Raw genomic sequence first — 13,858 nt, 5'->3', positions numbered from 1 at the left:
GCAATAATCGTGGACGCGACATTAAACCACATTTCACCTCACCCATCCCCAACCACCTCACCCTCACCCACCTCACCTCACCCTCACCCACATTCAGCCACCTTCTTACCCACCTTCCCCTCCCGTAAAAAAACTACCGGTAAAACATGTTTGGCTCCTCCGTGTAATTTTATCAACGTGGTATGAAACATCTTTCTAATCGAAAAACAGAGATAGAATATATATAGAAAGTCGTGACAGAAAATACCTTGGCATTTAAAATATGAAGGGAGCGCAGCCTGATAAGAACACGTATAAAAGATCCCAACAAGTGGCACTTCTTCGCTTCTCGCTGCCGTTACTCACAATCACCATGCTGAAGATTGTGCTGATTGCCTGCGTTGTGTATCTGGCCCAGGTAAGTAGCCTACACATGTTATTTCCTATACATTTCATTAGGGCACTGTTGACTGCAGCTTTAAACACCATTCATTCACTCCAATGTGCAAACGTAGGAAGATTTCTGGATTGCTTAGGATCGAGAACGATGACTTACAACCATCTGTCACGGCGGTTGGAAGTCACAGTGGTGGTGTACAGTGTTTCGTCTCTTTACCCGATGTATTTCGATGTGCAGTATGTAGAATGGAAAAGGTACACGTGACATGTGAAACGTAACAGTTATATAAGTGCAATAATCTTGGACGCAACGTTAAACCCCATATATATATTTTTTAATTCAGCTTGTACAACTACATATGGGGCATGGGTGGCCCAGTCGTCTCAGGCGCCGCATTTCGCTGTGCAGAGTTGCGTCCCTTGGGTACGCCAGAAACGTATGGATGTGGGTTCGAATCCAGGGTCGCCCTGATTATGTTTCTATGTTTCTCAGCACCATAGCCGTGCTTTTGGATTTCACCAAAGTGGTAAACGTCTGAGACCTGTGGTTTTCCTTCTACAGTAAGCTGACACGCAGAGGTATAGATGGAAAACTGTTAACAGCGGTGTGCAACCCGACTCACTACAGTACATATGATCAGTGAAGTATCTTTTCGTTTTCTACAATAATTTTGACGCATTATATTTCAGGCCCAGACAACTCACCATCCTCACCACACCCACGCGATCCACACCCACGCGGTCCACACCCACGCCACACCTCCTCCACATGGGGCATTCTCCTTCGCCTACGACAAGAACATAGTATGTAGTTCATATCAACACATTGTAGGTTTGTGTTGGAGCGCATTCCTGTTATCAATATTATAGTCATATTGGTATTTGATAACGTTACTTCATATTTATATTATAGCCCACGGATACGACAAACGAAAGGCTTATGATAGTCCATAAATTACTAATTGCTAACAATACGATAAAATGTAAGTCATACATTATGCGGCAAGAATATTTGAGAAATTATACCCTCGATTATTGCCGTGTAAAGCGGACGATATCGCTGTCCATCGTCTCATTGTCCGCCCGTATGATGCAGGGTGAAATGGTGATGATCTCCAAGACCCACTGCTACCTGTGGGCACTGTCCGACGCCCAGAAGATGGACATCCATGACCCTGCTAAGATAGAGACACTTGAGGTAATATATATAGTTGGCGTTTGCCTGTAGGGGTGACATAAGCCAGATATTACAGTGAAATTGTATAAGTATGTTTGTTGCAGTGACTCACGGTTATGCGTGCTGTTGAGTGGGGGGACATCCAGTGTACCTTTAGGTCTGAGATACTTTTTAATCGTTAACTCTGACGTCCATCGACTTCCATGTTGCGTTTATTTATTCAAGATACACTAATCGTGCACCCCGGTGGAAATTCGTGAATAAATCGTGATTGCAAAGTCAGTACAGAGGCTTGCTATACGTTGTATCACTTAATCAATTTAACCTGGCCTTTAAAATACAACTCTGATTTTGAATGAATAGAACGCAAGGCATGAAAACTATCACCAACATTACATCATCTATCTAGTAGAAAGATCAGACATATTGAAATACACACAATCAGTCTGAGTAGATTATGCATAAAAAAGTGTAACAGGTCTCTGCTACACACATGCAACACCAATGTCATCGTATCCAAATAGTGTAACAGGTCTCTGCTACACATATGCAACACCCATGTCATCGCATCCAAATAGTGTAACAGGTCTCTGCTACACACATGCAACACCCATGTCATCGTATCCAAATAGTGTAGATTGATGCTCATGATGCCAGTCACTGAACTGTCTGGTCCGTACAAGATTATTTACAAATTGAATATAGCTGGAATGTTGACGAGTGCAGCGTTACATAACAAGGAAACAAACGCTCTATCATAAAAATGGAACATAATTAATTAAGTCTTAAAATCAGGTATCTAATTCAATTCGATACTTCAAAATTAACATGCCTTTTGACAAAAAAACTTGTGTATGGAAACATCGATCTATCGATCACCTACGCATCAAGGCATCTAACAATGGCTGCCAATAACCAATTAGAATAAGAACAACGGTTAATAAGACAAGATGCAATTTATTTCGGAAACACACACACTAAACTTAAACACAAACCAAGCAATTAAACTAAGAGGTATGTAGTCAATTAAATAAAACACAAACCAACCGATAAAGCTGAGAGGTATGTAGTCAATTACCAACACAATTAACCAACCATTTAAACTAAGAGGTATGTAGTTTACAGTTACATTCATACGGTCGGCCTTTCTACTTAGTGATGTATTGGCATATACGATTATTGCTTATTCCACTTTTACAGTTTCAACTCACTGCCCTCGCCTCCGACACAACGAAACAGACAGTTCTGACAGGAACCCAAAGCCCGGACCATTGGGTCACACGACATTGTCATAACAGGATCATGGTGCAGGTTGCAGCCTAATGCATCACACATATATTCCAAGTATTGTCACTCATCAATAAAAGAAGTTCTTCATCAGCTTTCAATGGTTACATACTTTACCATGAGGTTAGTTAAGTCCTTTGAACTGTCACGGTCGACATTCGTCATGTGAACTTCCAACTGGTGGTGATAACAAATTATCGTTTAATTTCATATTTTCATATTTTAACATATTATCGGGGATGTCATTCTTCCTTTCAACTATTGCCTGATTACAATATCAAAGCCTTAGCTGTATCTCATGTCTTGGTCACACATAAAAAGACAAAACGGAAGCGTCAAATACATATAATCCCCGGCGTCGCAGTTCGCTGTACAGAGTCCTATTGTCAGGCAAGAAACCTTTAATCATGGGTTCGAATCCAGGATTCGTGCTGAATATGTTCTTGATTAGTCAGCACCATACCTCGTCCTTGGGTTTCACCAAGGTGGTGATCGTCTTTGACCTGCATTATTTCTGTCTTCAAGAGTCGGTCGGGTAACCTTGTAGAAAAGCGTTCGCTCGTCATGTCCAATCCCTGGGTTCGATCTCCCACCTTGGTACAATATTTAAACCCATTCATAGTGTTACGCTCCCTGGTGTTGCCAGAATATTGCTAAAAGCGTCTTAAAACCATACTCACCTACTCACGTTCCTCTTACATCAAGCTGTAAGTAACTGGAATGCTGGAATACCACTGTGGTATTCATTGGTACAACTCTTAATGTAAAATTACTCTTAATGTAAACATATTTTACTTTAAGGGTTGCAGGTTAGCCCTCGTTACAACTCTTTATGTAAAACATACTGTTAATGTATTTTTTTACATTAAGGGTTGAAGTGACAGATACTATTTTTTTACATTAAGGGTTATCACTATGAAAAATTGCTTATCGAACATCCATGAAAATTCGCAGATTTAATATCATCATTTCTTTGGCAAGATGACTAATCATTTTTAGATTTCCTTTCTACAACGACCACCTGGTTGCTATATGCAGGTTTTATAAAAGGGTTTATGACCCCTAACCCTTTTAACCGATTTCTATCAAACTTAATGTTGTACGAAGGTTATCTGTCGATACTCTACAAGGTAACCTCAATTCCGTTACCATCCTAATACCAAACTGACAAACTGACAAGTTATAAAAAAAGGCAATAACTAAAAATGAAAACACAATTGTAATGTTCCCAGCTACATGTTGACGTGGTCACGTGTACAAAGTTTAAGTGAAATCAGTCAATGAGTTTAGAAGGAATTGTACGGAAAGTTATTTTCCGCGGACAGACCGACAGACAGGCGGACACGCTGATTCCATTATACCCTATAACTTCGTTGTGGGGTTACAATCTAATGAAATGATACTCACGAGGTTTTCAAAAGGACTTCATAAATATATATCTACTTATTTAGATGTTTGAGAGTTGAAAATCACAAAATGGTAACTGTGAGGCCATCTTGGATTTCTGAATAAGGTAAAATTACTGGATGTTGTGCTGATAATCCACAGCTAGTTTCATAAAGAGCACTTATTAGTATGGGCAAAACGTCTTAAATAAGGTTAACAAACTTGATTTCGACTAAACAGAGGACTCTATTCCGCTGCTATTGTAATTAACTGAGCTTTGTGTGCAAAAATATTTCTGAATCTATTTAACGAAATTTCGACCAATTAGTTGCCTCGGTAACATTGCCATGATGGCAAGAAAACCTATTCGGTTGAGTCCTTTATGTGCAAACATTATAAAATACAACGCATTGTTTTGCTTCTTTTTTGAAAAAGCAGTTTTAACATAAATGCATATGATCAAAGTTGGGAGTATGTGTGTTCTTACAACATTGGTGTAAAACAAGTACTTAGCTGTATTCATATAGATAATAGGGTCTTGCGATGGCAGTAGTGTATTCAACTTCACCATATTTGGAAAGATGTGAAATTTATATTTTATGCAACTTTGCCTAAGATGGCTATAAGCTTGACAAATTAACCAAAAAAAAGTGATATTCACTTTCGATGTAGTTTAATTTGCAAACTTTAATTTTTTTTAAATTCACAAGGAATATTGAAATTTCGTCCACGTTCAATTTCTAAATTGTGATAAATGAGCCGAAAACTTGGCTGAATTGTTTAACAGTTATACTATTCGAATAGTTCTGACATGAAAAGATGTTTTAAACTGTGCATAATAAACCATCTGGGGCTTTCGGATAGATCACTATGCCAAACCTATAAAAAGTCGTCTTTTCATCGCTTTTAACATATTCAAAAAATGGCTTTATTACCACTTGATAAGTGGTTTGAAAGTACCAGTTATCACCAAATCCCAATCTAAAAATAGCAGTTGTATAATGTCGTTAACCAATTTACGTGGCCTTGTTCATCGTACAACCGCAAGATATTATAACATTTGTTGGGTAAACGAGATTCCTGCATATTGAAAAGAGACAGCCAATATTTGACACATTTCAAAACAGCAAGCGACTGAATAGAACATCTACCTCACTCGCCTAACTCTCCATTATTTGATATTAGCACTCAAACCATGTTTGAACAATGGCTTCAATAGAAGATGACGCTGAGTAGCGTCGAATGCTTTAGCGAAATCAATAAATGCTACATTTCTAATGACAATTCAACACAAAACCTGCAACAATGATTTAATACCTGAGACACATTCAAAATGGCTAACAAATTTTGGCCTAAGGGGATTTTCACTGCACGTTATATTCCTGTGACCAGAAAAGCTATTGTTACATGGACATGAATGAGCATCTATCATGCCCAGCTAGGGATCGATTTGCCTTGCACAACTGACAACCTTCCCAAGCATCGGGTATAAACACAGGAGAATCGACTACATGTACCTGACTTATGTGCACCTGACTGGGCATCGGTCAGGCCCAAGCGTTGGATCAATTGTCGAGAGTGATACATAGAATACGAACTGGTTTCGACAATTAACTACACATCTATCATTATACACTACAGATAGAACGCCTTGGATGCTAAATACCATGGATGTCAAGCATGATCCCATCCTAATGACTACAGGGGTAAATATACCCAAAGTTGTGACTGCTAATACAAATAATTAATTACAACAGGGAGAATCCGGAAACCTGAAATAAATGTAAAACAAGGATATACATGGACGTTAGAAAACAAGGATATACAGGGACGGTAGTGGGGTATTGAGGTGCGATTGCTTGTCACTGTTTTCAAAACATGTACAAGATGCTTATGATAATATTAATACATAACCGGGTGGATAGTGTTACACTTGTCTGCTAATAAACCGCAAGAAGATTGGCTAATAATGTTGACTTTCTGTTAACATAATAATGAAAAAATAAAATATAATTAATGACGTGCTGATATTAATTCCAACATATACATATACTCGTATGCTACATTGTGAACTCTGAAAATTTGAGAAAATAACGACAGAGCAGTTTAACTTATCATTATAAACTTACCTTATATAAACTTATCAATAAAACTTACCTATTTTCGTGAAAGATACCGCTGAATGACAGAGTTTAAAACCGAACTTTTAAAAACAAAACTTTTTGGACTGACATTCAGATACTTGATCAAGTGTTGCAGCCCCATACAGTAGTTGTCTGTTTAAAATGAATGTACAATCTTCACTAACGATGCTCAGGAGGCTTACAGCCCCATACTTATCAGGAACATAAACGTCCCCTTTCATATGTAATGGGCTAATTAACCCAGTAGCCCAGCATTCAGGGAAAACACAGTATTGATAAATGCTGTTAAATATGATTTCTAAATAAGGTATTATAACAGCGGACGAATGTTTTAGATATTCACTAAGACCAGCTGATTTATTATTTTTACAGGGCACTGATGCTTTCAAAAGTTCAGATCTGGCCTGAATACACATCTGTTCAGAATACAGCAACGAGAAATAGATGTAAGATCTGCTTTTGCCTGTTGACTCACTATATAAATGCCCCGGCCAACTAAGAAATATCTTTTACATTAAGGTTTGCGGATTGATACTCTCAATGTATTTTTTTTACATTTAGAGTTAACACGTTTTACACGAAGGGTTGTAACATTGCTTCAACAAGCACAACTGTTTAATCTGACAAGGAGGAGTTGAATACCACAACGGGATGCTTTTCATGACATCCAACCTGTCCTGTGAACCATTTATTTGCTATAAAATATGAAGTGAAAAACATTTTCTAACATTTCCGGGAACAGTTTGCATCATGCTACAATGACTCCATCCACACACCCTGCGCACCTCCCCTTTGACCTGCCATCTCTCCCTTCCCTCACACTTCACTGTCCACCCCACACTTCACCAACCACCTCACACTTTCACCATCCACCCCACACTTCACCAACCACCTCACACTTCACCATCCACCCCACAATTCACAATCCACATCACACTTCACCATCCTCCCCACACTTCACCATCCACCCCACACTTCACCATCCACCCCACACTTCACCATCCACCTCGCACTTCACCATCCACCCCACACTTCACCATCCACCTCACACTTCACCATCCACCCCACACTTCACCATCAACCCCACACTTCACCATCCACCCCACACTTCACCATCCACCTCACACTTCACCATCCACCCCACACTTCACCATCCACCTCACACTTCACCATCCACCCCACACTTTACCAACCACCTCACACTTCACCATCCACCCCACACTTCACCATCAACCCCACACTTCACCATCCACCCCACACTTCACCATCCACCTCAAACTTCACCATCCACCCCACACTTCACCATCCACCCCACACTTCACAATCCACCCCACACTTCACCATCCACCCCACACTTCACCATCCACCCCACACTTCACCATCCACCTCACACTTCACCATCCACCCCACACTTCACCATCCACCTCACACTTCACCTCACAGCGAGTGAATATATTTGGAACGTCGTGACAGAGAATATCCTGGCATTCAAAATATGAAGGGGCGCAGCCTGATAAGAAGGCTTATAAGAAATCACATTTAGTGATACTTCTTCATTTCTCGCTGCTGCTACTACGATTCACCATGCTGAAGATTGTGCTGATTGCCTGCGTTGTGTATCTGGCCCAGATAAGTAGCCTACACATGTTATTTCCTATACATTTCATTGGGGCAGTGCTGACTGAAGCTTTAAACACCATTCATTCACTCTAATCTGCAAACGTAAGAATATTTCTGGATCACTTACGATCGGGAACTATGACTTACATCCAGCTGTCACGGCGGTTGGAAGTCACAGTGGTGGTGTACGGTGTTTCGTCTCTTTACCTGATGTATTTCCATGTGGATCATGTAGCATAGTTCTTAGAGGTTACTCTTCCATTTAATTCAGTTTATTCAACTACATAGGCGCCGCAATTCGCTGTGCACTGTTGCGCCCCTTGGGCTCGCCAGAAACATATGAATATGGGTTCGAATCCCGATTATGTTTCATGGTGTGTAAGCACCGTACTCGTACTCGTTGTTTCACCAAAGTGGTTAATGTCTGAGACTTTCGGGGCTTTCCTCCCACATTAAGCTGACTCGCTGTGATAAAAATTGGAATACTGTTAAAAGTGGCGTTAATCCCTACCCACTCACTCACTTCAATACATTTGAATAGTGAAGCATCCTTTCATTTTCTGCAGTAAATGTGACGCATTATATTTTCAGGCCCAGACAACCGATGCACCCAAAGCAACTCACCATCCTCACGCCACGCACATCGCCCATCACCCCCACGCGGTCCACACCCACGCGGTCCACACACACGCCACACCTCCTCCACATGGAGCACTTTTATTTTCCTACGACAAGAACATTGTACGTAGTTCATATTAATACATTGCAAGTTTGTGTTGCAACGCGTTCCTGTTATGTTCATGCTTTGATATTGTCTTTTACAGACAGTGTATGTAACATGAATACACAGATATCGTAACCTCATACGAAACGTCATGTCACGTGATTGCGGAAACACTATTAAAACCTTAAAGTACGTTTATACATGATTTATCAATCATATAGATATATTGATATTTAAGAATGCTACTTCATATTAATATAATATCTCATGAATACGACAAAATACACACTTATAATAGTCCATACATTACTCATTGGTAATAATATGATATATAATGTAAGTCATACATTATGCGACAAGAATATTATGCCCTCGATTATTGTCGTGTAAAGGGGACAATATCGCTGACATCGTCTCATTGCCCGCTCGTATTAAGCAGGGTGAAATGGTTATGATATCCAAGACCCACTGCTACCTGTGGGCACTTTCCGACGCCCAGAAGATGGACATTCACGACCCTGCTAAGATTGAGACACTTGAGGTAATATATATAGTTGGCGTTGCCTGTAGGGGTGACCGGCGCTTGACATAGACATAAGCAGATATTACGGTGATATAAACTTACGGACATAAGAAAAGCCACCAAACAAATTTCTGGTCTAAAACAAAACATACGCAACATTTAGTAACAGTTGATGTTTAACTATAAATAACAATTATTCAAAAACGGTATTTGAAAATGACAACATCAAAAACCATGTACTTAAAGTTCTGCAGAGACGTTTTCATGTTGGGTGCACTGTCCAGTATTCGATCTCTTTTAAAGTCCCGTGCTACAGAATATCGGATGTGACCCCCTCCAGCAACGATGCAGGCCCTAACACGACGTCGAACTGAGTACACAAGGGTCGTGACATCCTGATTAGGTATCCCACGCCATTCTTCCTGCAGGGTGATTGCCAAGGCATCCCTCGTCAATGGCGGCTGTTGACATTTGCGAATCCTGCGTCCAAGTTGGTCCCAGAGGTGCTCTGTGGGCGACAGGACCGGTCATCTGGCTGGCCACTGTAAAACGGTCACGTTGTTGGCGTCCAGAAAGTCGCTTGCGATTCGAGCTCTGGAGGGGTGGCGTTGTCCTGCTGAAACAGCGTCCGTGGGTGTCCTTGCAGGAAAGGCAGTACAACAGGCCGCAAAACCTCATCAATGTAACGACGTGCAGTGAGATTTCTGTCTCTGATGTCCAGATCAGTCTTATGGTTCCCGCAGATGCCACCACAGACCATGACACTACCACCTCCATAAGGCTAGACTTCTTAGCAACACGTCACCACGTCATCAGTAGATTCAAACTCGCCCATTAGGCTTGAAGATCCGGCACCTACTCTCGTCCCTGAAGAGCACTCTTCGCGAATTTCCCTGCTGCCACTGCTGTACAGTCCTGGCCCATTTCAGTCTGTGAAAGTCGGTATAGAAACGTTAACGTCATGCCCTTGAAAGGTCGATAGGCACGGAGGCCATCCAGGCGGAGTCTTCTAGCAACGGTCCTTCTGCTGGCTGGATGCCAAAGGCTGTTTGCGGTTGTTGACGTCACCGTTGGGAATTCTGGACTTATGTGAGGCACCCGTAAATACCGGTCTTCCTGTGGGGTCGTGACCTTGGGTCTTGGACTCCTCGGCCTGTCTGTGGCTCTGGCAGTGTGCCTGTGACGTGTGACAAGTCTGGCGATGGTGCACTAGAAGCAGCCCATGACCCTGGCAACGTGCTCCTGCGTCGCTCCCATTTGCGACATACCGATGGCTCTCGCCCTCTGCTCTGCGGTTAGTCGAGGCATGTCCGTTGTTTTGAACGGTTTCATGTGATGAGAGAGTACAATCCAGCTCATGTGTTATACCAGAATTTCACACGGGTAACATTGTGCAGATTGCATATTTGAGTGGTTAAATTCACTTTTCTCGCAAATCACGTGAAGCACGTGCACAGGTTCACAGGGAAAAGGTAAATTGCATTCCAACCATGTGGTCCCAACTGTTTTCGTGCTGTTTGGCAAATTTGTTGAAACTGACGACCATTATTTATTTGGTGGCGTTTCTGTTTCCCCTCAGTTTGGTATGTTTGCTGCAGTGACTCTCGGTAATGAGTGTTGTGGTCCTTCGACTTCCATTTTGCGTTCATTCATTCATTTTGTGACATTAATTTGTCTTAAGAGTTTCGAGTTTAAAGTGAGAAGGAAAGAGAAGACTTGAACAAGTTTCAGGGAGGCAAAATACACTAATCGTGCACTCCGGTGGAAATTCGTGAAATAATTCTTGATTGCAAAGCCCGTGATGAGGCTTGCTATACGTTGTATCACTTAATTCAACCTGGCCTTTATAATACTACTCTGATTTTGAATAAATAGAACACAAGGCACGATAAATGGCCAACATAACATCTATCTAGTAGAACGATCGGAAATAATGACATGCACACAGTCAATCTAAGAAGATGCAAAAGATAGCGTAATACGTCTCAACTATAAAAACTATAAACATACAACACTCTTGTCATTGTATCAGAATAGTGTAGATTGCTGCTCATGATGCCATTCACTGGATTGTCTAGTCCGTACTTGATTTTTTATAGAAACTAAAAGTATTTAGTCATTTCAAACGGTCGGCCTTTCTACTAAGTGATGTATTGGATAATTGCTAATTTCATTGCCTTTTTCAACTTGCTGCCCTCGCCTCCGACACCACGAAGCAGACAGTTCTGACATGAACCCAAAGCCCGGACCATTGGGTCACACGACATTGTCATAACAGGATCATGGTGCAGGTTGCAGCCTAATGCATCACATATATATTCCATGTATTGTCATTCATCAATAAGAGAAGTTCTTCATCAGCTTTCAGTGTTCACTGTCATGGTCGACGTTCGTCATGTGAACTTCCTACTTGTTGTGATACAGATGATATATTGGAACTATTTTCGTACTATTTGTCCAACGTTTGACTTCAAACATGGTATCGAGGATGTCATTCCTCGTTTCAACTTTTGTCTGATTACAATCTCAAAGGTGTCGTCAAACGCCTATCTCTGTCACACATGAAAAGACAAAACGGAAGCGACAAATACTAAAATCCCAGGCGCCGCAGTTAGTTTTGCAGAGTTGAGTTGAGGTGAAATGGAGTTTAACGTCGCGTCCAAGATGATTGCACTTATATAGCGACGTGCATACACGTGTGAGTTAGAAGCAATTCAAAGAAGCCTGATGGGCTTCAATTGTGAATTTTTCGTTTTCCTTCTCTTCCTTAAAGGTGTCCATCTTGTTTCAAAGAACTGATGGATTCAATACTGGAGTACTATGAAGATGGGTGTTGTAAAGAGAACGTTCTCTTGTGACTAAATATAAACCTTGGTTTGGCCCAATTATTGAGAATAATAAGATCTTTATTTACTACTTTTCTCAATGACGCTGATAATAACCGTATGAGTTTTGAAAAAATGTCTGTTATTTCGTTGATATATTCTTAAAAGAGAAACGATCTCAGTTCAGAACCTTGTGTAAACGTATCTTTCATTTGCTGAAAAGCTTCCGTTAACTAATATTTCTATTCGGCGATTTTTATAATAACTTTTAAACCACAGAAATAAACTTTCGTAAAAACCATACTGTTAAAGTATGCAAGTTTACAAATGATACCAATAAGCCACACTCGGTCAGCATAAAGCTCGACTTGTATTATTTTCGCAGTAAGTTACGCTGAGGAAAATAATTGTGCAATGTCATATGTATAAAACGTTCGAATAATGTCAAGATAAGAGATCAATTAAATTGACTAATCCACTTTCTTAAATAACGGCTTTACATTGCAAAGGAAAATCGTGTTTCCATAAAGATAAATAAAACAGTAAACATAAAGATTGAAAAGACAGTGGACGAGATATATGTAAGTCTGTGATGTATTTTCTCTGGCCAATTTGCGTCATTGGTTGGTAAATATTTTATAATGAAAAAAGTTTATTTGCCATTAAAATATACACATAGAACTGTAAATGACATCGACTCGTTAAGACTGGTAATGTAGTATACTTCTCAACATCATTTGAAATTGAAACATAGTGATTACAAAGTGCTTCTCCTTCCTGAACATCAGTTATAATTTTTTTAAAACAGTGGGGTCGCCGGTTTTCATCAGTGACGAGGAGAGCGATATTATCATTCAATCCCGATACCTTTACAAAAAAAGTAGCTGGGATTTCTTTTATTCCATGTGTGACATACGATGTAAGACTAAATTGGCGAAAATTGACTTTCTTTTGTTTTCAGATTATTCACCCTCTTAGTTTGTATGACATGTGTCACGCATATGACACAGGATGTGCGTTTTAATGTCTAATTCTGATTTCCCGTCGGAGCTCGTTGTGGAACCCCGGCTTGACACTTGGCCTAATTATGACTGCACGTGACTGCAAGTAGGTGAAACGTAATACTGGTCTGTTTTGCCCTATATGTTTTTCATGTCGTGTCCGTTTTTTTACAACATTTTAACAACTGTGGTCAATGCATTGTTTTAGTGACACTTATTAACACGATTATGGTGGACCTGTTGGTATCACATGTTCTACAAGTGTCAGTAACTTATCAATGTGCAGATTACACGATTTCTCATTTAGAGGCCAGTCACATGCCCGCACAACTGACGTTGAACATATCGTTGCAACAAGCAGCTTATCCTACAGTTGGGGTCTTCAAATGCGAATATCGCCAGCAACATTCGTAATTTTTTAGCTTTTTCAACAAAATTTGATCACTTTAAGTGAGTAGTGTTACCTATCAAAACCGCGGCAAATTTACCGCCCCGAATAAACTGTGCCAATTTATCATAAATTAAGATGATTATCGGTCTCATCAGGGCTTCCTGCACTCAGAATAACGGACTGAAAATGTTCCAGTTTTTCATGTAATTGCGGAGACCTCTTTTTCGGATTAACTTTTCACACATGTCATTCATACTTTCATTAAGCTGTTCTCATCAATACCCTGCAGTATATTATGTCCGATAAAATACACGTAAACAACTTGTAAATAAAATTTCATAGTTTTATCATTAAATGGTAGCGCCGTAGGCACACCTCGTGTTTAGATAAGTGACACACGAC

The 13,858-nt window shown here is 40.3% G+C and overlaps 2 protein-coding genes across 2 annotated transcripts; both read left to right on the top strand.

The window, feature by feature from the left end:
• The first annotated feature begins 289 nt into the window (after positions 1 to 289).
• On the top strand, positions 290 to 2,935 carry LOC139465474 (uncharacterized). Its single transcript, XM_071247198.1, has 4 exons — positions 290 to 397; positions 1,069 to 1,182; positions 1,475 to 1,576; positions 2,756 to 2,935. Exons 1-4 carry the CDS (start codon positions 353 to 355, stop codon positions 2,876 to 2,878), a joined length of 384 nt encoding a protein of 127 aa, XP_071103299.1. The 5' UTR covers positions 290 to 352; the 3' UTR covers positions 2,879 to 2,935.
• Positions 2,936 to 7,955: 5,020 nt separating this feature from the next.
• Positions 7,956 to 11,566, top strand: LOC139465473 (uncharacterized). Its single transcript, XM_071247196.1, has 4 exons — positions 7,956 to 8,005; positions 8,609 to 8,733; positions 9,156 to 9,257; positions 11,420 to 11,566. Exons 1-4 carry the CDS (start codon positions 7,957 to 7,959, stop codon positions 11,471 to 11,473), a joined length of 330 nt encoding a protein of 109 aa, XP_071103297.1. The 5' UTR covers position 7,956; the 3' UTR covers positions 11,474 to 11,566.
• Positions 11,567 to 13,858: the final 2,292 nt, after the last annotated feature.

Source organism: Haliotis cracherodii, unplaced genomic scaffold (assembly GCF_022045235.1).
Source record: "Haliotis cracherodii isolate W230 unplaced genomic scaffold, xgHalCrac1.p SCAF_18, whole genome shotgun sequence".
In the NCBI taxonomy this organism is placed as follows: Eukaryota; Metazoa; Mollusca; class Gastropoda; order Lepetellida; family Haliotidae; genus Haliotis; species Haliotis cracherodii.
Note: the sequence above shows the minus strand (reverse complement) of the source record. Positions and strands in the feature narration are given on the sequence as shown.